The 24,211-nt window shown below is 49.7% G+C and overlaps 1 protein-coding gene and 1 long non-coding RNA gene across 2 annotated transcripts; one reads left to right on the forward strand and one right to left on the reverse strand.

Moving 5' to 3' along the window:
* The first annotated feature begins 1,938 nt into the window (after positions 1–1,938).
* On the forward strand, positions 1,939–15,843 carry LOC116862038. Its single transcript, XR_004381584.1, has 3 exons — positions 1,939–2,018; positions 14,117–14,121; positions 15,824–15,843. It is a non-coding gene; the product is annotated as an uncharacterized LOC116862038 (long non-coding RNA).
* Positions 15,844–20,544: 4,701 nt separating this feature from the next.
* Positions 20,545–22,458, reverse strand: ARL4D (ADP ribosylation factor like GTPase 4D). Its single transcript, XM_032849063.1, has 2 exons — positions 22,403–22,458; positions 20,545–21,836 (listed from the first exon to the last, which is right to left on the reverse strand). The coding sequence occupies exon 2, from the start codon at positions 21,740–21,742 to the stop codon at positions 21,137–21,139; it is 606 nt and encodes a 201-aa protein (XP_032704954.1). The 5' UTR covers positions 21,743–21,836; positions 22,403–22,458; the 3' UTR covers positions 20,545–21,136.
* Positions 22,459–24,211: the final 1,753 nt, after the last annotated feature.

The raw sequence follows: 24,211 nt of genomic DNA on the forward strand, positions 1-24,211 counted from the left end.
CTCTCTCCTTCTACCCCTCCTTGCCTCACTCCCTAAATATATATATATATATATATTTTTTTCTGTTCAGAAAGTAGAGGAAAAGATGCACAAATGGATGAAAATGGAGAATTTCAACAGCAAATAAGAACAAAATATCAAACAGTTATCTCATAAGAAAAAAAAATCAGGGGCACCTGGGTGGCTCAGGGGGTTAAACCTCTGCCTTCGGCTCAGGTCATGATCTCAGGGTCCTGGGATCAAGCCCCACATCAGGCTCTCTGCTCAGCAAGGAGCCTGCTTCCCCTTCTCTCTCTCTCTCTGCCTGCCTCGCTGCCTACTTGTGATCTCTCTCTCTCTGTCAAATAAATAAATAAAATCTTTCAAAAAAAATCAAATTGACGCTGATAATAGGAAAGCAGTGGATGAGTTTTAACAGAAGGACTACAGCGGAGATGGGACAGTGCACTGAAAGACAATTACTTTCTCTTTGGGGGAGGAATAAGGCAATTGGAGAATATTCTTAAATGCCTCCCCACCTCTCCTCCCACCCCTACCCACCCTCATCTCCCTCCCTGCCTGATAATTCCCGTAATTATGTTTTAGAAGTGGTTCCCATGGCTTTTTTGTTGCTGTTGTTGTTTTTATTTAAAATATTTTTAGGGGCGCCTGGGTGGCTCAGTGGGTTAAAGCCTCTGCCTTCAGCTCAGGTCGTGATCTCAGGGTCTTGGGATCGAGCCCCGCGTCAGGCTCTCTGCTAGGCAGGGAGCCTGCTTTCTCCTCTCTCTGCCTCCATCTCTGCCTACTTGTGATCTCTGCCAAATAAATAAATAAAATCTTAAAAAAAAAAAATAAAATATTTTTAGGTTTACAAAAGAGTTGTAAAGTTGTAACAGTAAAAAGAGTCCCTGAGGGCACCAGGGTGGCTCAGTGGGTTAAGCCTCTGCCTTCGGCTCAGGTCATGACCTCAGGGTCCTGGGATCGAGCCCCAAATCGGGCTCTCTGCTCAGCGGGGAGCCTGCTTCCCTTCCTCTCTCTCTGCCTGCCTCTCTGCCTACCTGTGATCTCTGTCTGTCAAATAAATACATAAAATCTTAAAAAAAAAAAAAAAGAGTCCCTTAAAAGCTTCACCCCGTTTCCTCTAAGGGGAGAATTTTTTTTTCTAGGATTTTATTTACTTATTTAAAGATAGATAGAGGGAGAGACAGAACCTACAGTGAGGGGGTGAGGGAGAAGGGAGGAGCAGAGGGAGAGGAACAGGCAGACTCCCTGCTGAGCGTGGAGCCCCAGCTGGGGCTCGATCTCATGACTCTCGAGGTCATGACCTGAGCCGAAATCAAGAGTCTGATGCTCAACTGACTGAGCCACCCAGGTGCCCCTCAGGGAGATTTTTTTTTTTTTTAAACAAGTATTGTATCCTTGGGCAAGTGGAACAATTCTAGGTTTTTATTTTTTCACATATAAAATAAAAAGATTGGACTATTCTCCCTAAGATCCCTTGAGGCTCCAACATTCTATGAGTCTAAATCTCAGATATATTTTAAATATTTTTTTAAAGATTTTATTTATTTATTTGTCAGAGAGAGAGAGAGAGAGCACAAGCAGGCAGAGTGGCAGGCAGAGGCAGAGAGAGAAGCAGGCTCCCCGCTGAGCAAGGAGCCTGCCGTGGGACTCGATCCCAGAACTCTGGGATCATGACCCGAGCGGAAGGCAACGGCTTAACCGTCTGAGCCACCCAGGCATCCCAGATATATTTTAAATCTTGCCTAGCCGTCCCCAAAAGATAATAAAGACTATGATAAACAGTTGACATGTACAAGCTATGACTATGTGCCTATCACCTTCTGTACACTGCCTGTCATTTAATCCTCACAGAGCTGCATTTACCAGGAACCTCGTAGGTTCTGTTATGCGCTTGAGAAGCCATCAATCAGTCCTGTTGGGACGTCCTTTGAAGAAATGAAGAAACTGTTCGCACAGCAGTTAAAAGTCCCTGTCTGCAAGTCCTACGGCTCTCTGTGCAGCAGAAAAGAAACCGGGTAAATGTGTAGAGATTACTTAGAAATACAGAAGTAAAAAGAAGCGGGGTGAACTCAATCGACCCAACCTTAATGAGCATTTGCCTGGGGAGGTGGGAGTGGAGAGAGAAGGGGGAGGAAACAGGAGGAGGAATCGGAGTAGTCCTGGTGGAGGAGAAAGGGCCCTGGATTTGGAGTAGACATTCCCAATTTGAGCTTTGTGATTTCAGGCAATTCACTTAAATGCTCTAAATATCAGTTTCTACAGCCTCCAAATAGGAAAAAAACCCATAATAGTAACTGCTATGGACTCAGTGTTCACGTTCCCCAGGCCAAATTCACAAGTCCAAACCTAATCCCCAGCGGGAGGATATTTGGAGGTAATTAGGGTTGGATGAGGTCCTGAGGGTAGAGCCTCCCATAATAGGATTAAGGACCCTTTGAAAAGGAAAAACACAAGAGCTCTTTTTTGCCACCTGATCATACAGCAAGAAGGCACCCCTCTGCAAACTAGATAGAAGGATCTCACCAAGAACTGAGTGAGTCGGCACCTTGATCTTGGACTTGCCAGCCCTCAGAGCTGTGAAAGATCAGTTTCTGTATTTAAGCCACCAAGTCTATGATATTTTGTTATACGTTCCAAGCTGACTGCAATAGTTAACATACAGGACATACTATGCATCTGGCTTGTTCTTCATTCCATAAATATCTTTTGCAGACCTCTCTATGTTCCCAGGCGCCTGGGTGGCTCAGCCGGTTAAGCATCTGCCTTAGGCTCAGGTCATGATCTCAGGGTCCTGAGGTGGAGCCCTCTGTCGGGCTTTCTGCTCAGCAGGGAGTCTGCTTCTCCCTCTCCCTCTGTGTTCTCTCTCTCTCTCTCAAATAAATAAATAAAACCTTTTTAAAAAACTAAAACAAAAACCAAAAAAACCTCTGTGTCTAGCACTGTCCTAAATACTCTAGACACTCAGCAAACAAAACAAAGATCCTTTCTTTCTAAAGTTTGTGGTCTAGGGGCACCTGGATGGCTCAGTCCGTTAAACATCCACCTTCGGCTCAGATCGTGTTCCTAGGATCCTGGGATCGAGCCCCACATCCAGCTCCCTGCTTTCAGGGAGACTACTTCTCCCTCTTCTCTCCACTTGTGCTCTCTCTTGCTCTCTCTCTCTCAAATAAATAAAATCTTTAAAATTTGTGGTCTAATTTGGAGAGACAGAGACAATAAACAAACTGTTAGTCTCTACAAAAACCATATACAAAAACCACATAGCATAAGTCCTGGTATGATTCCCATTTTTAATTTTTTTTAAATAATCTCTACATGGGGCACCTGGGTGGCTCAGTGGGTTAAAGCCTCTGCCTTCAGCTCAGGTCGTGATCTCAGGGTCCTGGGATCGAGCTCCGCATCGGGCTCTCTGCTCAGCGGGGAACCTGCTTCCCCCCACCCCTCTCTGCCTGCCTCTCTGACTACTTGTGATCTCTATCAAATAAATAAATAAAATCTTTAAAAATAATAATAATCTCTACCCCCAACTCACAGCTTGAACCCACAACCCTGAGAGCAAGAGTCTCATATTCCACTGACTGAGCTAGCGACGTGCCCCAGTGATCCCCATTTTTTTTAAAGATTTTATTTATTTATTTGACACAGAGAGAGAGAGAGAGAGATCACGAGCAGGCAGAGAAGCAGGCAGAGAGCAGGGGGGGAGGGGGAGCAGGCTCCCTGCTGAGCAGAGAGCCTGATGTGGGGCTCGATCCCAGGATCCTGAGATCATGACCTGAGCTGAAGGCTGAGGCTTAACCCACTGAGCCACCCATACGCCCCGTGATCCCCATTTTTAAAATGAGGAATCTGGGGGCACCTGGGTGGCTCAGTCAGTGAGTGTCCCACTCAGCCTCTGCTCAGGCCTTGATCTTAGGTTGGTGAGTTCAAGTCCCACACTGGGTTCCATGCAGGGCATGGAGCCTAGTTAAAAATAAATAAAAATAAAATAAAATTAAATTAAAATAAAATAAAATAAAATAAAATGAGGAATCTGAAGGGAGCCTGAGTGTCTCCGTCAGTTGAGCATCTGACTCTTGGTTTCAGCTCAGGTCATGGTCTCGGGGTCCTTGGGTCGAGCCCTGGGAGGGGCTCTGCCCTCAGTGGCGAGTCTGCTTGAGGATTCTCCTTCTCCCTCTGCACTCAGCTGATCACTCATGCACGCTCTCTCTTTCTAAAGTAAATAAATGAATATTTATTTGTTTGTTTATTTTTAAAAGATTGTATTTATTTATTTGACAGAGAGACACAGTGAGAGAGGGAATACAAGCAGGGGAAGTGGGAGAGGGAGAAGCAAGCTTCCTGCCAGGCAGGGAGCCCGATGAGGGGCTGGATCCCAGGACCCTGGGATCATGACCTGAGCCGAAGTCAGACGCTTAACGACTGAACGCCAGCAGAGCGCGATCCGGATGAAGGCGTTGGGCTCCAGAGGCCCCACACTGTACCTCTATGCTATTCTGGTCTCTCCAGTAACAGCCTCTTGTGGGAATCCAATGAGAGAAAGTGTGTGAAATTGCTTTATAAACATTGGAGCTGATGATATTGGCTGGCCAAGGTCTGCAGAGACCACAACAGGTGGTGGGAAAGTGCCCTCCAGTCTCCCACCAGGTGCCACGAGGCCAGTGCCTCTTCCTCGATCACCCTTCGCCTTGGGGTTCCCCTGGATGTCTCTGATGTGAGTGGTGGGGAAGCTGGGGGACAAGCAAAATGATGAATTTGGTTCCCTTTCCGGTGCCTCAGATGCCCTGCAGAGACACAGCTCGGAACACTACCTTGGATTTGGGAACATGACTAAAGCTGATGAGTCACACGCCGGGCCGGCCTCCTCCAGACACCAGCATCCATGGCCCAGGGAGAGGCGGGAGAACGTATCCCTGCCCGCCTGCACCTGGGGGTGAGGGCTGGGGGGCTGGGGGAGCTAGGACTTCCCTGCAGACGGCACAGGGCACAGACGTTCGCTGCTTGATGAAGGCACGCCACAGTCCCCACCGACCCTCACACTCACACCCCCACGTGCACAGAAGAGGCTCCTGCCTCAGAGAGGGGCTTGTCAGGCCTTACAAGAGGGCACGCCATAGTTCTTGGCTGACTGAATGTGCCTAAGTGGAAGGATAAATAACAGATCACATTTGCAAAGCACATTACAGCTGACAAAGCGTTGTCACTTACATCAGGGCGAATGACAAGGTGGGTGTCAGAGTATCCTAATTATATTAATGAGAAGTCTGAAGCTCAGAGAATTACTGTCAATTTTCAAGGTCTCACAGCTGATCAAGGGCATTTACTGAATGAATGAGTGAAGGAGGGAGGGAGGAAATGAATGAATGAATGAGTCAGTAAGCCAGGACCTGAAGGATGTTGCCTTCCCTGAATCCGACACTGTTTCTACCATATGTCATACTATTGTCCTCAGCCAGAGTTCAACATTCTCCTCTGAGGAGTTGAAGTTGAAAGCATTGTGAGAACAAGACTGTACAGAAATGTCTCCTAGAGGGCTGATGTCACCTTCTTGGCTGATGGGTTTCAGTGGACAGTGGCCTGTCCTCCAATCCCACCAAGTCCTTGCTCTCACAGCCCTCCCAGACCACACCAGGCTGCTAGGTTGTAACATACCTCCTTATTGGCCCATTCCCCTTCACCTGTGAGCATGGAGCTTTATTCACCCCTGTGGCCCGGCCCCTGGCATCAACCAGGAGATGAGTGAAAAAATGGATGAGATGTGCAGCAGATCTTCTTTCCCTATGTTCTTCAAAACAAGGAAACAGCCATAGCCTGACCCCCAGGATTCTGTCCAATGGTTTGGCGGCAAGGGATTGTGCAGGGCTAGCTCTGAAAATTCATAATTTCTCTCTCTCTCTCTCTCTCCCACTCCCTCTCTCCCTCCCTTAGAAAACCCTCCAATATTTAGAAAGCTAAATATCCACAGGGCAATTTCACCTCCCAGGGAGCAAAAGGGGACAAGCGCATCCCAGCTGCTCCAACCAGGACAGCCCCAAAGAGCTAGATTTTCTTTCTCCCTCAAAAGGGTCCAATAGCATGCTTCCACCCACGTCTTGGCTCTCCCACACCCCCTTTTCTGCCTCCCTGCAGACAGCCGATGCTGCCATCCTCCCACCCAGCCCTCTGCTATCAGAGCTCTGAACACCCAAAAAGGAAAAACGATTGTGCTGAGCGAAGACAGAGCCGGGGAGGAAGGGAAGGGCTGTTTGCTGCCAGCTGACATTCTGCAGACTGGCTGCCTGTGCCTGTGCCAAGGGCGTGGTCACCAGCAAAATCTGAGAGAGATGGGAGGGAGAGAAAGAAAATGTCCTGATCACCATGGCACATCCCGAGTCGTATCTTAAAGTCTTATCTCCAACTGGACTGAATTGGCCTCCGCAAGAGGGAGGACGAGATCAAAAGCTTAGAGATGACCGAGAACCACAGGAGGTCACACGTTCATGCCATGAACATTTCCTGGGCACACTACGTGCTGAGCAACACACGCAGCACAAGATGTGACAGACAGCATACCTGCTCCTGGGAGACCTCACGTTGGAGTGGGAGCCATAGGCGAGTCAGCAGGTGACCGTAGTGCAAGCAGTGGTCAGCCCTGGACACAGGAAGAGGTCAGAGGAGGGACACTTCACCCAGATTCCAGAGTGAAGGGGAGGCAGAGAGTCTGCCTGAAGAAGGTGACATTCAATACGCTGAGTCGTGAAGAGAAGGAGGAATGAGATCAGTGAAAACGGGGAGAGGCATTCCGAGGCAGCAGGAATAGGCACCATGATTTGGTAAAGGGCGAGGAAGAGGAGTGGTCAGAGGATGAGAGCTCTGGTCACACATTCGAAGGAGTTGGGATGTTATTTTAAAGACAGCTGGGCTTTAGGGGCACGTGGGTGGCTCAGTGAGAAGAACATGCGACTCTTCATCTCAGGGTCATGAGTTCCAGCCCCACATTGGGGGTAGAGATTACTTAATTACAAATTTTTTTAATAATTAAAATTTTTAAAAAATTAGAGACAGTTGGGCTTTCATCATAAGGCTTTAGGAAGTGGTGACTGATCAGATTGGAATTTTGGAAAAATGAGTCTGGCAACCAAGTGGGGAACAGATCCCGAGGGTACAAGATGGGAGAGTGAGAGATCACTGAGGAGGGTACTGTGGTAACCCAGGGACAAACGGTGATCTGATCTTAGGGCCGTTCCCGTGGGAAGTAGAGGAAGATGCAGATCTGGAAGCATGTGGGAAGTAGAGTTATTGGACAGTGTGACCTGCATGGAGGGACAAAGTGGGGAACAGGGAGAAGAGGATGACACCCAGGTTCTGACTTGGGTGTTGAGTGGGTCAGATGAATGCGGAGGGGGAATCTGGGATGCAGAGCAAGTTTAGAGAGGAGGTAGATGAGTTCAGCATGGCATCTCTCAAGTGGAAGGCAGCCGCCGACATCTGGGGAGAGATATTCTGCAGTGCAGTAGAGGTAAGGGATGGGACTCAAGAAGGGGTCTGGACTATAGGTAAACACTTGGAGCCAGTGAAGCTGCTGTGATTAAAACCGTGGGTGTGGATGAGGCTCACAGACAACACGCATGTCTGAGAATGCGTAGACGCCATCTTCCTACCCACAGGTACAATGGGCTGAGATACCGCAAGTCTGACGCGTGGGTCAGCAGGGATGCTCGATAAATTGTAGTTGAATGAACAGTAGATCCAAGAAGAGTCGCGGATAATTGTTAAGCCTAATGTTTTGCTCCCAAACATGATCAACAACATTCCCCCCTTTCTTTCAAAACTTTCTATCCTATTGTCTCTTTTTCCTGCTCATTGGGAAGACCTTCGAACGCCTGCCTCAAATCCCTCCTACCAACCTTCCAGCCTTTGCAGTCCTGAGTCCTGATTGCCTTGTTCACTGTACTCACCAACTGCTCTTCCTCTCTCCCTGCCTCCTACACTCTCCCTTGTCTGATATTTTTAAACTGTTTTATTTTCAGATGGTATTCGTCACTGCCATCAGCTGCCTATTTGAGGTATTTTCATCAAATATTGTATTTGTGTAGTTAAACCATAACTTTCTGTAGAGGAAAGCAATGGCACAAAAAAAAATCCAAAAATGATCAATTTAAGTGACTTCCAGTTGGGAAACAACTTTGGTCCTTGCGTCTGAATATAGGTGTGTTAGATAACCCGAAAATCAAATTCAAGCAAAAATGACTGACTTGGAGGAACTGATGCAAGAGGAACTTGCCTGGAAACTGTCTCATCTTTCCAATCTTAGGACTTCAACAAAGCTCTCAGCCTTCTATGCATCCATCTTTCTATCCACTCGTTTGTTTCAACTATCCATCTCCCAATTACTCCATTCATCCACCCATTCATCTATCTATCCCTCAACACCTATCTTTCTTTCTTTCTTTCTTTCTTTCTATCTAAAAGCATCTTTTGAATGCCTGCTACTGTACTAGACACTGAGGACTATGAAATAAATAAGATGTGGAATCAAGAATCTTCAAGTCTAAATGAGAAGACAAAGCCAAAGTAAAAATGACTACCCTGTAAGTGCTTTATAAGAAGACTTAGAAGAGGGGTGCCTGGGTGGCTCAGTGGGTTAAAGCCTCTGCCTTCGGCTCAGGTTATGGTCCCAAGGTCCTAGGATGGAACCCCACATCGGGCTCTCTGCTCAGCGGGGAGCCTGCTTCCCCCTCTCTCTCTGCCTGCCTCTCTGCCTACTTGTGATCTCTGTCAAGTAAATAAATAAAATCTTAAAAAAAAAGAAGAAGAAGAAGACTTAGAAGAGTGGACATAAGTCTTTCCAGGGGAATCAGGGAAGGTTTCATAAGAAAGTGTCTTGGAAGAGAAGAGAAATTTGAAGGTGGGCAATCTTAACTCCCACAGAGACACAGGGCAGAGAGGCAGGATTTATATCCCCCTACCCCCACCAAGGTTATAGACTACTCCTAGGCATGGGGAATCTATCCATGACCCAGACTTCAAACCACCTCACCTCTCCTGGCCTGTGTCTTCAATAGATCAAAAAGATTGTATCAGTGGTTTTTTGACTGTGTTCCATCACCCAAAAATGGGCAACCAACTGCCCCAGTTTGCCAATGTTTGAGGGATTTCTTAGGACACAGGACTTTCTAAAGTCAGATATCATAAGGAGGTCATAGAGGCAGTGAGAAGTAGGGGGCAGGTCTCAGGAAGAAGGACAGTTGGGGGGCTCAGAGCCCCCATTTACACTTTAACTGGATCAGTCATGATGTGTCCTACATACTATGTTAGATTTTCTTTGCTCACGGCTTTAAAAAATTTTTTAAAAGTCTGAAAACCACGGGACTAAATGATCTCTAATGTCCCTGCAGTCCTTTAAAATTAAAATTATATATTTGTGTGGACCTGATTGTGTTGTTTTTTTTTTTTTTTTTTTTTTAACTCTCTCTCCTTACCATCATTCTGACTTGGACTTTTTCCCTTTGTCTTGTGAGATGGAGCAGGGACAACGAGACAGAAATAAGTATTATGGCTCAAAAGCCTTCCTTCCTTTAGGACTTTTAGAAGCTCTAAAATAAATGAGAAAATGCTAAACTTAATTAAACATGGTTGGGTTTTTAAACCCAAAGCTTCCCAGACCAACCTACAAGAAGACATCCTTGCCTTTACACCTTTCTCCCTCTCAACTTCCATGCCACTCATTCTGAAATGATCAAAATTTCAGATTTCCAGGGGGCAAATTCAGGAGTGAGGGGAGAGTAACAATATATCAGCCTAAAGAACCCCCTTTTGTTTTAGGGTGAAGCAGAGAGCTGAGAGGGGACCAGAAGAAGCCACTGGAAACCACCCAGCTCCCCCTCCCATCCCAGATCCTTCTGGCAGCTCTAATTGAGGCCTGTCACAGGGAGAGAAGCCAGCTGCAAATTGCATTCATCAACGAATTACAGCAATTATAGCCCCAATCCCTGCCTAATGGGGGTGACACGTCCAGCCAGGCCATCCCTTGCCCTGATTCTGAGATCCAAATGCTTTGGGCTGCCAGGGTCAAGTTCCCCAGTCCAGACCCCGAACTTTATCCTGTTCCCACACCCTACCTTCAGACAATATGCTGGAGGATGGGGGCTCCCCCAAACTTCTCCAGGATCACTGAAGTCCACCCAGCAATCTAGGCCCCGTTCCTGTTGCTGATCTTTAAGCTGAGTTCCCTCCAGATTTGATTCTTGGGAGAACTGATCTACCGGCATTTCAGGGGCGTGTTAAAGATGCCCTCCTGGTTGGCATTTGAGCCAGCTCTGTTCCTCCATTCCTCGTGCCCACCCTGACCACACAGGGCCAAGGCTAGGGTGAGGTTCAGATGAAACCTGTGGAGGTGTAGTGGAAGTGTCACCTCCCAAAGGAGAAGTATGTGGCCACCCACACCTGTCCACAGCTGCTTCCTCACTCCCCTCCCTGGAGCCAGCAGCTCTGGTTTCAACAGTGTGAGGGTGCGTGCGTGTGTGTGTGTGTGTGTGTGTGTGGTATGTGACATACCACAGGAAGATGGAAGGACCTAACACTAGACCCTCTCTTTGTCCTTTTGGGTGTAAAATTGCAACCAAATGTCCTCAAAGAATGTTCTTTTTCTCTCTCTTGCTTTTTGCCTCAGAATTCTGGCACCTCTACAAACCAGGAGAAAAAATAAGTTTCAGAGATCAGACTATCCATCTCCCAACACTTAGGCAGACACAATCACTCTTCCTCTCTAACAGCCCGTTTGACTTTGGGAGGGGACAGAGAAAGGAGGCTTCTTTTCTGCCTGAAGTTTCTAAGGAAGCCAACCCAGACCCCACCCTTCCCTTCCAGAGAACGTATCCTGTGATGTTTAAGTAGGAGTCAAGCCTGGAGAAAGAATTCTCCTGAACTGTCCTTTCTGTAGGAGAGGTGAGGATGGACACACCCAGGAAAGGGAGGACCCAGGAGAAGGGGTGTGTTTCAGATTTCCCCTGGCTCACCAAAGCTTTCTGCCTAGGGGAGAGCAGCAGGGCTCCGCTGACCCACTGGCAAGGGAAGAAGTCCACAGGGATGACTCAGGAGCCCCAGCTTCCTGAAGGCTCTTGAAGAAACTCAGCATTCCATCTTGAGTTTCAGATAAATCTCCAGAAGAAAGAGGGCAGCATCCAAGGCGGGGGGAACCAAGGGCGGGTGGTAGGAGCTGGGGACAAGGCAGGACAAGGGCAGATAAAGGCTGAGGCCGAGGCGAGAGTGAGAGTAGAAGGAGGACTGGATTGCCAAAGACAGCTGTCAGGACTCGGGCCCTGCCCAGGGCCACTTGCTCTTCTCTTCTGGGGCTCCACCCTGAATGGATGCCCCTGACACCCCACCAGACCCTCTCCACTGGCTGGGAGTGTTGGCTCCAATGGCTCTTGACTGCTCCTTCTCTGGAGACTTGAGCGAATAGCAGCCAGTTTGCCGGCTGAGGGGTATAAAAGGCCAGGCTCTCTGCCTCTGGGGGATATTTTCCAGGAGCAATTCTCCAACCAGATCTTCCCCACAGGACCAAACCAACATTAGACTCCAAATGTGAGAGCACATCCTTGTTTAGCTCCTTCCCTGCCCACTCCCTTTCTTCTGAAGATGTGCCCTCAATAAACCATGTGCTCCCTGAATCCCTGTCTCAGGCTCTGCATCCAGGAAACCCGGACACCTTCTCTGTGTATGAAACGCACCTTAGCTCCAGTGCCTAGGACAGTATGGCCGTGCACAATAAGGCTAAATATTATATTACATGTGCTTGATTGAAAGGAGGGATTGATTGGCTTAATGCTCAGGACGGGAGATAAGTGGGTGGGGTTTTTATTGTACAACTGCCCCCTCCCCCACTTACACACACACACACACACACAGTCACACGCAAGGTGTTAACCTTATCCCCTTGGCTCATCCCAGTACATCCTGTCTGCATCTAGGCCACCTGCTTATGTACATACAAAGCCAGGGGCAGATAATCTGGTTTGTGGATTATCCAGACCCCCGGCTGGCTGGCATCTTCCCATCATCTGCCCTGTTCCAGGACCTTTGCACAGGGAGGGGAGGCTGAGGGAGCTGGTAGGGTTGGGCAGAGGAAGGCGGCAGGGGAGGGCAAGAGAATGATGCAAACTCCGTCAGTCAACTCTCCTGCTACTGTCACAGCCATCCGGTGAAAGATCAGAAACCACCGGATAAAATCACCTCGGGATTTTTGTGTGGATTCCAGGTATCGGGGCTCCACATGAAAGAGATGTTAAAAGACCTGTTTTAGAGAGTGAAAAACACCCTGAATGAAGCTAGGAACATTGTTTGCTAGACAACCAGGTTGGGATCATTGGGAATCATAGTTTGATAAGATGTTTTAAGATAATTCAAGATACACCAAGTCTTTACCTACTTTGAAAGCTTTCCAGGAAGGAGAGTAGGCAGATTTTTCAGTTCTCCCCCATCAAGAAGGACTTCCTAGAGTCTACCCTCCTGCCAGACTGCTGCAGTTTGGTCTGTTTCTCTTCTGACTTCAGAAGAAAGGAAGAACTATGGGTCTCCCATTTGTTTCCCCATGATGCTCCTCCCAAAGATCTGGACCTGCCTTGTCAATAGAAGCAGAATGTGGGGGCACCTGGGTGGATCAGTCAGTTAAGCATCTGCCTTCAGCTCAGGTCATGATCCCAGGGTCCTGGGATAGAGCCCCGCATTAGGCTCCCTGCTTCTCCCTCTCCCTGTGCCTGCTGCTCTCCCTGCTTGTACTCTCCTTTTGTGTCAAATAAATTGAATAAAATCTGAAGAAGAAGGAGAAGAAGAAGAAGAAGAAGAAGAAGAAGAAGAAGAAGAAGAAGAAGAAGAAGAAGAAGAAGAAGAATGTGAACCACATCTCTAATTATAGAATTTCTGGTAGCCATTTTTTTTTTAAGATTTTATTTATTTGACAGAGAGAGAGGGAACACAAGCAGGGAGAGTGGGAGAGGGAGAAGCAGGCTTCCTGCCAAGTAGGGAGCCTGATGTGGGGCTCAATCCCAGGACCTGGGATCATGACCTGAGCTGAAGGTAGACACTTAATGACTGAGCCACCCAGGCACCCCTGGTAGCCATATTTTTTAAAAGGTTAAAAAAAAAAAAAAAGGTGAAACTAATCTTCATGAAGTTTTTTTTTTTTAAGATTTTATTTATTTATTTGACACAGAGAGAGGGATCACAAGGCAGAGAGGCAGGCAGAGAGAGAGGGGGAAGCAGGCTCCCCACTGAGCAGAGAGCCCGATGTGGGGCTCGATCCCAGGACCCTGAGATCATGACCTGAGCCCCTGAGATCATGACCTGAGCCAAAGGCAGAGGCTCAACCCACTAAGCCACCCAGGTGCCCCATGAAGTAATTTTTTAATGAAGTATTTTATTTAACTCAATATGCTAAAAATTATCATTTCAACACATACTCTACATAAAAAAGTATTAATGAGGGGTGGCTGGGTGGCCCAGGTGGTTGAGCATCTGACTCTTGATCTCAGCTCCAGTCTTGATCTTGGGGTCATGAGTTAAAGCACCTGATAGGGCTCTATACTGAGCATGGAGCCTCTTAAAAAATAAAAATAAAAACTAGGGGCACCTGGGTGGCTCAGTCAGTTAAGCATCTGACTTTAGCTCAGGTCATGATCTCAGGGTGCGGGGATCAAGTCCCATGTAGTTTGGCCTCTGCGCTTAGTGGTAAGTCTACTTCTTCCTCTCCCTCTGCCCCTTCCCTTGCTCATGTTTACTCACTCTCTCAAATAAATAACAACTTTTTAAAAATAAAATAAATAATTAAAAAATATATTAATGAGATAGTTTACATTCTTTTCTCTTTCTAAGTCTTCAACATCTGTTGTATTTCACACTTACAACATACCTGAGTTCTGTTCAGCCACATTTCCTATGCTTGGTCACCGCGTGTGGCTGGTGGCTGTCATATTGGACAGCATGGGTCTAGAGTTCCCTGGGGGTCCCTTCCCTGACACCAGCCCCACATTCAGCTCTTCTGGGGTGGAAAAATGGCAATCTAGCTTGACTATCCTGGGGTGACCTTGGGAGGAGCTGGGGTAGGGGAGTGGTAAACAGACTCTAGGGAGAGTCCCAGGTCAGGTAATTAATTACTAGGAAGGGAGGAACGAAACTATGTCTATTAAACCTCACGCTCAGTTCTTTTCTCCTGAGCAGTAGGTAGAGCCAAGAAAATGCTCTGAAGCCTGTGGTCCTCCAAGTCCCTTGTTAATCAGAATATTTAACCTGGGTTCCAAATCTGCCTTACCTCCTCCAGGAGGCCTTCCCAGATAAACTCTCCAACCTTGCCTGATAGCTTCTTTTCTGGTTGCTGTCACTATTTGAAGACCAAAACCACTTCTTCACTGAGGTGATACCCCAGCCCTCCAACCCTTGTGTGGATACCCCACATTCCACAGATCCAAGATGAGCTCCTACTGGGCGCCCACCACTGTCCTAGGGATACAGTGCTGAACAAAATGAGTGAGGGCTGTCCTCCCAGAACAGATAACCTGGGGATGAAGGCAGACAGCAAACAAACTTAAAAGCAAAGCAAACAAGGCAATTTCAGAGGGTGATAAAATGAAGGCAGAAAGATCATGAAGGAGTTCCCCATGCCCACCTTGTACTGAGGACCATAGAAAGTGAACCAGAGAAGATCCAATATTGTCTACTCACTCCCCTCACTTTACAGATGGGTAAACTGAGGCTGATTGTGGGGTTGTTTTTGAGGTGCTGCCTGGTCAGACCGGTGGCTCTGTCCCTCCCCTGTTAGCCTGGGAGAGTTCCAGAAAGTGAGTAAGCAGTTCTGCCTTCTCACTCCCTAAGGATAAGAGTCAGCATCTGGAATGGAAGGCAATGGATAATCTTGCAAAAACAAACAGAGTTGAAAGCATAAAACCTCACTCTCAGCAATCTTTAAAACCCAGCTGTCATCCCAGCACAACTCCACCAAACTACTCACCAGATTTCATAAGGAGGGGGTAGGAGGTTCGAGAGATAAGCCCTCCTGCCTTCCCCACCCCGTTCTGCAGGGGCAGGGACCCAAGATTAGCACAGGGGCCTGAATGAACAGAGAGGCATGTTACCCCAAACAGCCCAGAGTGGCCGAGGTATCTAAGACTTCAGGACTTGCTCCCCATCTCCTGTTCCAGGAGTCCATGCTCCAGAACAGTTGGAGGGGGAGGGGGACCTCGCTAGAAGAGTGGGGGTATCCTGGGGGAAGTCCAGGGTCTCAGTTGCCCTTCCTCAGACTGAAGAGCTGCTCTCCATGTTCCTTTTGGAGCAGGCACTCTGTGTCTCAGCCTGGCTCCCTCCTTGAGTTGCTGGGATTTATTTCCGGAGATGTTTCGCCCACTCTGCCTGACGTCTGAGAGAAGCTGGGTGCTTAGGGAGTCCTCACCATCTGCCCACGTCCACCGTCAGCCAGGCAGCCCCCAAGTGGTTCAATTCCCAGACCAGGAAAGTCAGCCCAAGCTCCTTCCCATGCCCACAAATCCTCTGCCAAGTGGCTGGAGATTTTCTTACCTCCCCCAAAGCAAGGGCACTATATAATGTCTGTTACCCCCACACACACCTCTCAGCTTGATGAGGACTTGAAATCTGGGGATGGAGGAAGAAGAGGCTGGATTAGAGTTCTTTCACCACAAACACTCTCTGCACGTACATTTTGGCAACGTCTATGAAAATTTGAAATACATATACCCTTTGACACAACGATTACATGACATATATGCAAGGAGGTCCATCTCTGTGGACACGCTATGGATTTAACAGGGGATTTAATTAAGAAATGATGGCATAGGGGCGCCTGGGTGGCTCAGTGGGTTAAGCCTCTGCCATCGGCTCAGGTCATGATCCTAGAGTCCTGGGATCGAGCCCCACATCGGGCTCTCTGCTCAGCGGGGAGCCTGCTTCTCCCTCTCTCTCTGCCTGCCTCTCTGCCTGCTTGTGATCTCTGTCTGTCAAATAAATAAATAAAAATCTTAAAAAAAAAAAAAAAAAAAGAAATGATGGCATAGGAGTGCCTGGGCGGCTCAGTCGTTAAGCGTCTGCCTTAGGCTCAGGTCGTGATCCCCAGGGTCCTGGGATCAAGCCCCGCATAGGGCTCCCTGCTCAGCAGAGAGCCTGCTTCTCCCTCTCTCATGCTTCTCCCTCTCTCACTCCCCCTGCTTGTGTTCCTTCTCTCGCTGTGTCTCTCTGTCAAATAAATAAATAAAATCTTAAAAAAAAAAAAAGGAAAAGAAATAATGGCATATTCAAACAGTGGACAGTGGAATCTCACGTGGTCATCAAAAAGAATGGGAAAAACCCCAATGTCCCAATGTTGAATAATGCCCAAGATATAAATGAGAAAAGCAAAAGCCTCCTGTAATTCCCTGTATGTTGGATATGAAGACATACCTCATTTGTATATGCAGAGGAAAAAAAAATATCAGAAAGATTATATATAAAAACCTGCCCCCAATATTTAGCTAGCTCTGAAATTTAGATTATGGGGTTCTCCATTTTCTAAGTTCCTTTACAGAAAGATCTGTTACTTTTGTAAGCAAGTGGGGTGGGGAAGACAGTAAAAATAAATAAATAAATAAATATATATATTTTTTTTTTATTTTTTTTTTTTTTAAGGAAGGAAGAACAAATCCCTTCTTCTGGTTTAGCCAGGGGAGGAGGTCCCATGACACCCACCCACAGACTCCCCGGCCGATAGCCTTGGAAGTGATGTGTGACTACAGCCCGTCCTCCCTTTACATCCCAGTTCTGGCTTGGGCCTCGGTTACTGCCTTCACTCCCTCCGCTCCCACTGGCTCCATTCACAAAAGGCCTGTTTTGGAGAACACACTGTCCCTTGCACCCCCGGCGCTTCAGTGGAAGTCTGTGCTTCCCAGGCCCCCGTGGAGTAATCCATCTCAAGCAAGACTTGGGATGACATGTGGTCAGTGGGAAAGGAGGGTGGGGACTTCTGGCCAGATTTGAGGCCAGAGTTCTGGACTTTGGAGATAAAGTCCTGACTCCTCAGGAAGGGGAGAAGGGGAGTGGAAAGCTGGCCTTTGAAGTAATCAGAGAGGGGATGCAGGGAGGGTGGGAGGGAGGGAAGGGGAGCGGGGAGCTCTGAGTTCCTAGACTTGCTGCCCATCTCCTATCTCTCTGGCCCTGGGAGTACAAAAAGCCAGCCTGGGAGGAAGGATCTGGATGTGCCACTAAGTAGCTATGAGTTCTTGAGCAAGTTGCTGCCTCCTCTAGGCCTTGAGACTTTTTTCCTTCCTCTTTGTTCTCTCTCTTCCTGGAGCACAGGCAGCACAGGACTGGAGAGGGCAGAGGAGGTGAGGCACCACTGCCATCCTTGCTGGGGGTTGGTTAAGGCACCTGGGGCAAGTGCAGTCCACCTGGATTTTACCATCCAGCTTTTGCAAGGAGAGGAGGTGACTGGTGGGGGAAGGGCAGCTCAGGGGGAGCCCAAATTCTGGGCCCATTGATTTCCTTCCCCTCTACCACAGCCCCTATCCACCACTCCTGGCTCCCTGAGGCCCTCTGCCCTCAGTATCTCCTCAAGATCCATCTCAGGGCCTCAAAGAAGTTCTACTTGAGGGGTGCCTGGGTGGCTCAGTGGGTTAAAGCCTCTGCCGTGGGCTCAGGTCATGATCTCAGGGTCCTGGGATCAAGCCCCGCATCATCCATCGGGCTCTCTGACAGCAGGGAGCCTCCTTCCCCCCCTCTCTCTCCCTGCCTCTCAGCCTACTTGTGATCTCCATCTGTCAAATAAATAAATAAAAATCTTAATTTAAAAAAGAAGAAGAAGAAGAAGAAGTTCTACTTCATGAAGAAGCTGGGACAAGAAAACTACAGCCTACCTCCAACCCTGATCCCACCCCCATTCCAAGCCTATTGTCCAGAGCTCAGCATGCAGAATCCCTGGGGCAGGGGCGCCCAGGTGACTCAGGTGGTTAAGTGTCAGCATCTTGGTTTTGGCTCAGGTCATGATCTTAGGGTCGTGGGATCAAGCCCTGCCTGGGGCTCCATGCTCAGGGGGAAGTTGGCTTGAAAGATCCTCTCCCTCTGTCCCTCCCCACCCAAATAAATAAATAAATCTCTTCAAAAAAAAGAAAGAAAGAAAGAAAGAAAGAAAGAAAGAAAGAAAGAAAGAAAGAAAGAAAGAAAGAAAAGGGGGCACCTGGGTGGTTCAGTGGGTTAAAGCCTCTGCCCTCGGCTAGAGTCATGATCCCGGGGTCCTGCGATCGAGCCCCACATTGGGCTCTCTGCTTGGCGGGGAGCCTGCTTCCCCTCTCTCTCTCTGCCTGCCTCTCTGCCTACTTGTGATCTCTGTCAAATAAATAAATAAAATATTTAAAAAAAAAAAGAAAAGAATCCCTGAGACAGGAGGATTATTCCAAAGCTCCTGATCCCCACCCAACCAGAAGGGAGCTTTCTTACCAGAATCTTCCGGTACTCCCTTCTCCCCACAACCCCTTCAACGCAGCTGGCTTCTTCTCGCTCTCTTGCTGCCAATACCGCTTCCTCCACCCTCACCAGGCCAGAAGGATGTGGGGAAGAGCTGGGACCCTGGCAATCTCCTGCGGACCACGGTCCCTGCCCAGGGCTGGAGTCTGGGGGAGCAGAAGATGCTTCTAACCAGAGAGGGAGGCCAGGTGTTTGGCAGAGCCAGAACCAGGAACTGGGCCCATGGAGGCCCTTCTGCAGGGTGTGGGAGGGTGCACTTCCTCCAATCTGGAGACCCCAGTCCCCCAGGTGACCAGAAATGGAGAAAACATGTCCTTGAAGATTCTGAGACAAAAGGACATTATTGGGGTGGAATGAGGAGGAAAGAGCTCCCAGCAGGACAGAGGACCTTCTAGCCAAGTCTTTCCCAGCCTGTTCCCGGGCAGAAGAGGACTCTGCCCTGAGGACTGACTGAGATGAGTCACAGGCGTGTGTAGAGGGGAGCCGGGTAGCACGTGTCCCCAGCAGAACCAGCCCAGCAGCTCTGTTAAGCAGGCCCCTCGCTGACGCACACTTGGGCACCCTTCTGGATCCATGCATACCCACTCGTATCCTGCCAGCCAGGAACGGGAACGAATCTGAACCAGCCCAGACTCCACAGCAAAACTCCGCTTCTGCTGGCGCAGGCTAGGAAGGAACAAGTTCCTTAGGAAGTTCCTCAGGACAGGCCTGTCTCTCCCTCCCCAGCTCCTTTATTTGATTCTGGAGTGGGGACTCTGAACCCGCTCTGGATCCCACTTTTGCACAAAGGGTAGGGGTGGGACCGGGGGTGCTGAGGGCTGGAAAGAATTGTGTGTTTTTAACCCACTACTCCCACCCAGGCTAGGAGGATCTGATTGTTGGTCATCTCTGACTCAGTGGGCCCTGGGTGTTGGTGGAAGGGGCAGACTTGAAAGTCTGGGCAGAGGCCCTCTGGACCTAACAACAATAGACTTTTGTTTTTTAAGATTTTATTTATTTCAGAGAGAGCATGAGGAGGGGGAGGGGCAGAGGGAGAGGAAGAGGCAGACTCCCTGCTGAGTGGGGAGCCCCCATGGGGCTGGATCCCAGGACCCTGAGGTCATGACCTGAGCTACAGGTAGACGCTTCACCAACTGAGCCACCCAGGCGCCCCTAGCACTTTCTTTTCTTTTCTTAAGATTTTACTTATTTGACAGAGATCACAAGTAGGCAGAGGAGCAGAGAGAGAGAAAGGGGGGGCGGGAAGTAGGCTCCCGGCTGAGCAGCATGTGGGGCCCTATTCCAGGACCCTGAGATCATGACCTGAGCAGAAGGCAGAGGCTTTAACCCACTGAGCCACCCAGGCACTGTAGCATTTTATTCTTATCCTCACTATGGGTGGCCTACACCTTCCCCCTCCTCCCCTGGAGGAGGAGTAGACATCCAGCAGTCCATACTCCCACCAGGCACAAACCCAAACTACCACGACAGCCCCTCTCCTGGGAACAGCCACCATTCCCAGAGCTGGGCAACTCACAGCTTAGTCACCAGGGCCGGGCTGGCTCAATCCAGCCCAGACCTCCCCAGCACGAGCCCCTGCCACCGCTGCCGGGGAGCTGCAGTCAGCAGGATTGAGCACACGGAGCTGGCTGAAAGCCAGGAAGGAATTACTTTCCATTCTCACAGGATCCCCCAAGGTGGAAAAAAAAAAAAAAAAAAAAAAAAAAGGATCAGCCTGAGTGCTGAGGAGTGGGGGAGGATGAAAACAGAATGGCTCCTTGAGGACTTATCTATAGAGACTTAGAAAGTCAAGACCAGCCCTATGAAGGGCAACATAAGAGCCAGGAGATGAGGGGAGGGGCGTGAAGCAGGAGAAAGGGACACCCCAAAAAACTGCAGAACTCAGGTAATTGCTTGGGAGAGGGCGATTTCAACTCCATCTGTAATTTCCACCAGCCATCCCATAAAGTGTTTCCTTTGCAAATTCAGCTTTGAGATAAACACCCTCCTCCTCATTCCTGCCACCCATATAAAAATCTGGGACTACTCCTGGGGCTGGGTAAGAAAATGCCAGACCAAGGTCAGAGCTACAGTATCATCAGTCTTTAATAAGTTATAGGCAAATGCTAAAAAATAGTTAATAATAATACAGAGGACACACACAGCTTATAAAAACAGTTGTGGATCTACAAACGTGGGGTAGGGTTCTTGGCACTTTCACACAGACACAAAAATAAAGACTATTGTGACTAGCATCCTTAGAAAAGCAGCCTTAGGGGACACCCCATTTGGGGGGGTGGAGGTGGGGAGACAGTCCTCGTTCATTCCAAATGCATTCTCCAAACAACCTTCTTTTGCCCCAAAACACATCTCATCAACAAGCCAGAGAAGAAAAAGAAGAAACAGGGTCGAGGTAGAGTCACAGCTTACATTTAAGCCTCCCCAGTCCTGCAGCCTCCATTTCTCCAGAAGGGAGCATGAGGGAGGGAGAGGAGAAGCCATCCCAACTCCCCTCCCGTCCGGTCCCCAGTGCTGCACCAGAAAAGGACCCCCAGTGTGCTCCTCAGTCCTTCATTGAGGCGGACAGATCCTGCACCCCAGAGCTGAGTGAGGGGCCAGAGGCTCCAGGTGGCTCTCCGGGTGTGCAGACCCCTACTGGTGAGAAGGGGACAGCCTCAGGTCACCGTCTCTTCTTGCCTACCCGGGCTGCCTTCTTCCTCTTGAGGATCATCTCGTACAGGCGCTCCAGGCCTGGCTGCAGGCCCAGCCCATCCACAGCGCTGCAGCCCTGCACATGGGTGAGTGTGGCTGCTGCAAGCTCTCGGACGGCCAGCCTCTTCTCAACCTCTGCAGCGCTCAGTGCCCCAGGCTGATCCTGCTTGTTGGCCAGCACCAGCACAGGCACACCCTGGTTGTCCGAAGCCCGACTGATTCGGTGGAGCTCCACCTTGGCCTCCTCCAGGCGCTCAGCCTCGGCAGCATCCACCACAAACACCAACCCATCTGTCCGCCGTGTGTAGGAGCGCCACAGGGGTCGCAGCTTCTCTTGGCCCCCGACATCCCACACTTGGAAGGTGATGCCACGGGACCCTCCCAGGGGCACCCGGATCTTCTCTGTGTTAAAGCCTTTGGTGGGGACGCTCTGGACAAACTCCTTGAACTTGAGCCGGTAGAGGAGTGAGGTCTTTCCAGCAGAGTCTAGTCCAATGACCACGACATGCAGGGCCTGGAAGTGGGGCAAGAAAGAAGCGGCAGTGGGCGCCATCTCGGTCAAGTGGTTCCCCATGGTGAGCTCCAGCTAAGGTGCAGGTCTTGAGGCACACAGTAGAGGCAGGGAGGTGGCCGTGAACTGCAGGCTCTTGGAACCAGTGCTGGGTTATCTGGACGGGGAAAAGTCACGGGAGAAAAAAAGGAGACGCTTTAACAATAAACATGAAATGTGCAACTTCTAGATCCTTTCCTAAATCAGTCGCCCATCCTTCCTTTTTAAAATTCCGGCTTTTGTTTAGTTTTTTAAACAGCTCCATGTGTAAAAGAGGCACTCCCCGCTGTCAGGGGCGACATGATATAGAGACCCCCGGTCCTGGACACGGGTTGCGGGGTGAAGCCTTGATATGGATATGGTCGTCTTCCCGCGCCCCTTCTCGGAGCTCGTGGCGCGGTAGCAGACGCAGAGACCCTTATTCCCCACGCGAGAATCCTCACAGGAAGGGGCAGGTCGGGCAGCGCCCCCCAGTTAAGGGTTAGGGTACGGGCGCTGAGTCCGGGCAGTAAAGCCCGGTCCCGCCTGCCCACCGCATCCCCAAGCGGTTGGCACGCCCCTCCTTAACACCGTGACCGCCTTCCCACCTTCCCGCGACATTTCGCCTTGCCTGGATCGCCTTGTCCAGCTCCCCAGGTCCCCGCACCGGGGCCACCTCAGCTCCCCGTGAAACAGCCCCTTTACCTTCCGGCAGCCGCACTCTCCCCGGACCAGCCACCCGAGCCTCCACGCGTAACTCCACTCCCGCCTCCACCGCGCCGCTGCCACCGCCGCCACCGCTGCCACTGCGGAACGGTCCCGGGGACTCCGCCTTAAAAAGCCGCGCGAAACGTCACGCAGCGCGGGCCAATCAGCAGTCCCTCAGCGGCGAGGCGGGGCGGGGCGGGGCGGGGCCTGGAGGTACGTGACCTGCGGCCCCGACAACCCCGGGGTGGACGTCTCTGCTCAATACGTGAACGTTTTATTTGATCTTTTCTCCCATAGTCTAATATTTGGAGGTAACTCGGGATGGAAAGTGGGAGGGACAGACGTGGCGGGGTTTGACTTGGAAGGAGAGCTGAAGAGCTTCGTACTCTACGCGGCGTCATCCTCCTCGCCCACACAGAGAGCCACCCCACGCGTACACCGCCTCCGCCAGGGTCTCCTGGAGCGATGCTCACAAATCTTACTCCTTTATCTTTACTAAGTCAGTGTTCAAACCTGTGTAACCCTGGAACCTCATGAAACAGCCTGAGGCTAAACCCATTACCCCGTTGATCCTCACAGCAGCCTGTGAGGCACGGACTGGTGCAGTCTGCATTCTACAAGGGAGGAAAGCTCCGAAGGGTTCAATGACTTGAGTAAGGTCACCTAGGCAGGAAGCGGCTGAGCAAGGATCTGTCTGAATCCCACGTGTGGGACCCTGACGGCATAGCTGTCCCTCCTCTCTCACCCAAGAGGACATAGGGTTAGGCATCCTCAGCAGAAATCCCTCAGTTGCTGGTTCTAGTGCTGACCGGAAGCAGACACCCCAAGGGCCTCCCATGTTCAAAGAGATAAAGAGAGACTTCTTCTCCGCACAGGACTTTGATTGACCTCATTCGTACTGTGTGCTCTGCCAGAGAGACCGCAGATAGAGAGGAGGCCTAGGTCACAGGGCCGGACCTCAGAGGGCTTAAACTCCCAAGACCCGCCACTGACAGGGAACACTAGACCTTTGTAAATCTCGGGTAAGTCCTTGTAGGGCCCCGCGCCTGGGTGGCTCAGTGGGTTAAGCCACTGCCTTCGGCTCAGGTCATGCTCTCAGGGTCCTAGGATTGAGCCCTGTATCAGGCTCTCTGCTCAGCAGGAGCCTTCTTCCCCCCTTCTCCCTAGCTGCTTCTGCCTACTTGTAATCTGTCAAATAAATAAATAAAATCTTAAAAAAAAAAAAAAAAGAAGAAGTCCTCATAAGGCTTCAGAGGAAGGAGAGAAGGTGTAAACTGGAAGCTTCTGGAAAGGTTTCTGTAAGTTAATGAGTACTGTGTAGGATTGGTTAGGAGGGGGACAGGACTGAATGGCATCTCCCCAGCCATTGCACCCTGATACAGTCTGGACAGCCCAGAAGGGGAGGAGATGTCACAAAAGGGCAGTGTGAGCAAAAGGATGTCAGTGATTACCTGCGGGGGAGGTAAGTGAAATTGAAGGAGGGGAGGCAGATCAAAGAATAAGATCATAACCCTATTATTTCCATTTTAAAAGGAGGCTGGATTCTTACATTTACTGTGTAATTCAATATTAACCCTTTTTAAAAGGTTATATTTGAGGGGGATCGGAAAAAGAGTAGGGGAAGTCACTGCTAGACAGGGAGGGCCTAGCCCTTTCCTGTCCATTGGCCTCCCATCCGTTTAGCACCAGCCTGCCTTGCCACCTCCCTTTTTCCCTCCCTTGTCTAAAACCAGCCACCTGGTTTCCCCAGCAATGCAGGGAGCCTCCTTGAATCCCTGGAGACATCAAGACCTTAGGAAATTAGTG

This window comes from Lontra canadensis, unplaced genomic scaffold, assembly GCF_010015895.1.
Source record: "Lontra canadensis isolate GAN:19392208 unplaced genomic scaffold, GSC_riverotter_1.0 scaffold218, whole genome shotgun sequence".
Taxonomy (NCBI): Eukaryota; Metazoa; Chordata; class Mammalia; order Carnivora; family Mustelidae; genus Lontra; species Lontra canadensis.

Bases quoted from the DNA above. Each gene is read 5' to 3' on its own strand.
- ARL4D (XM_032849063.1), bottom strand. From the start codon at position 21,742: ATGGGGAACCACTTGACCGAGATGGCGCCCACTGCCGCTTCTTTCTTG.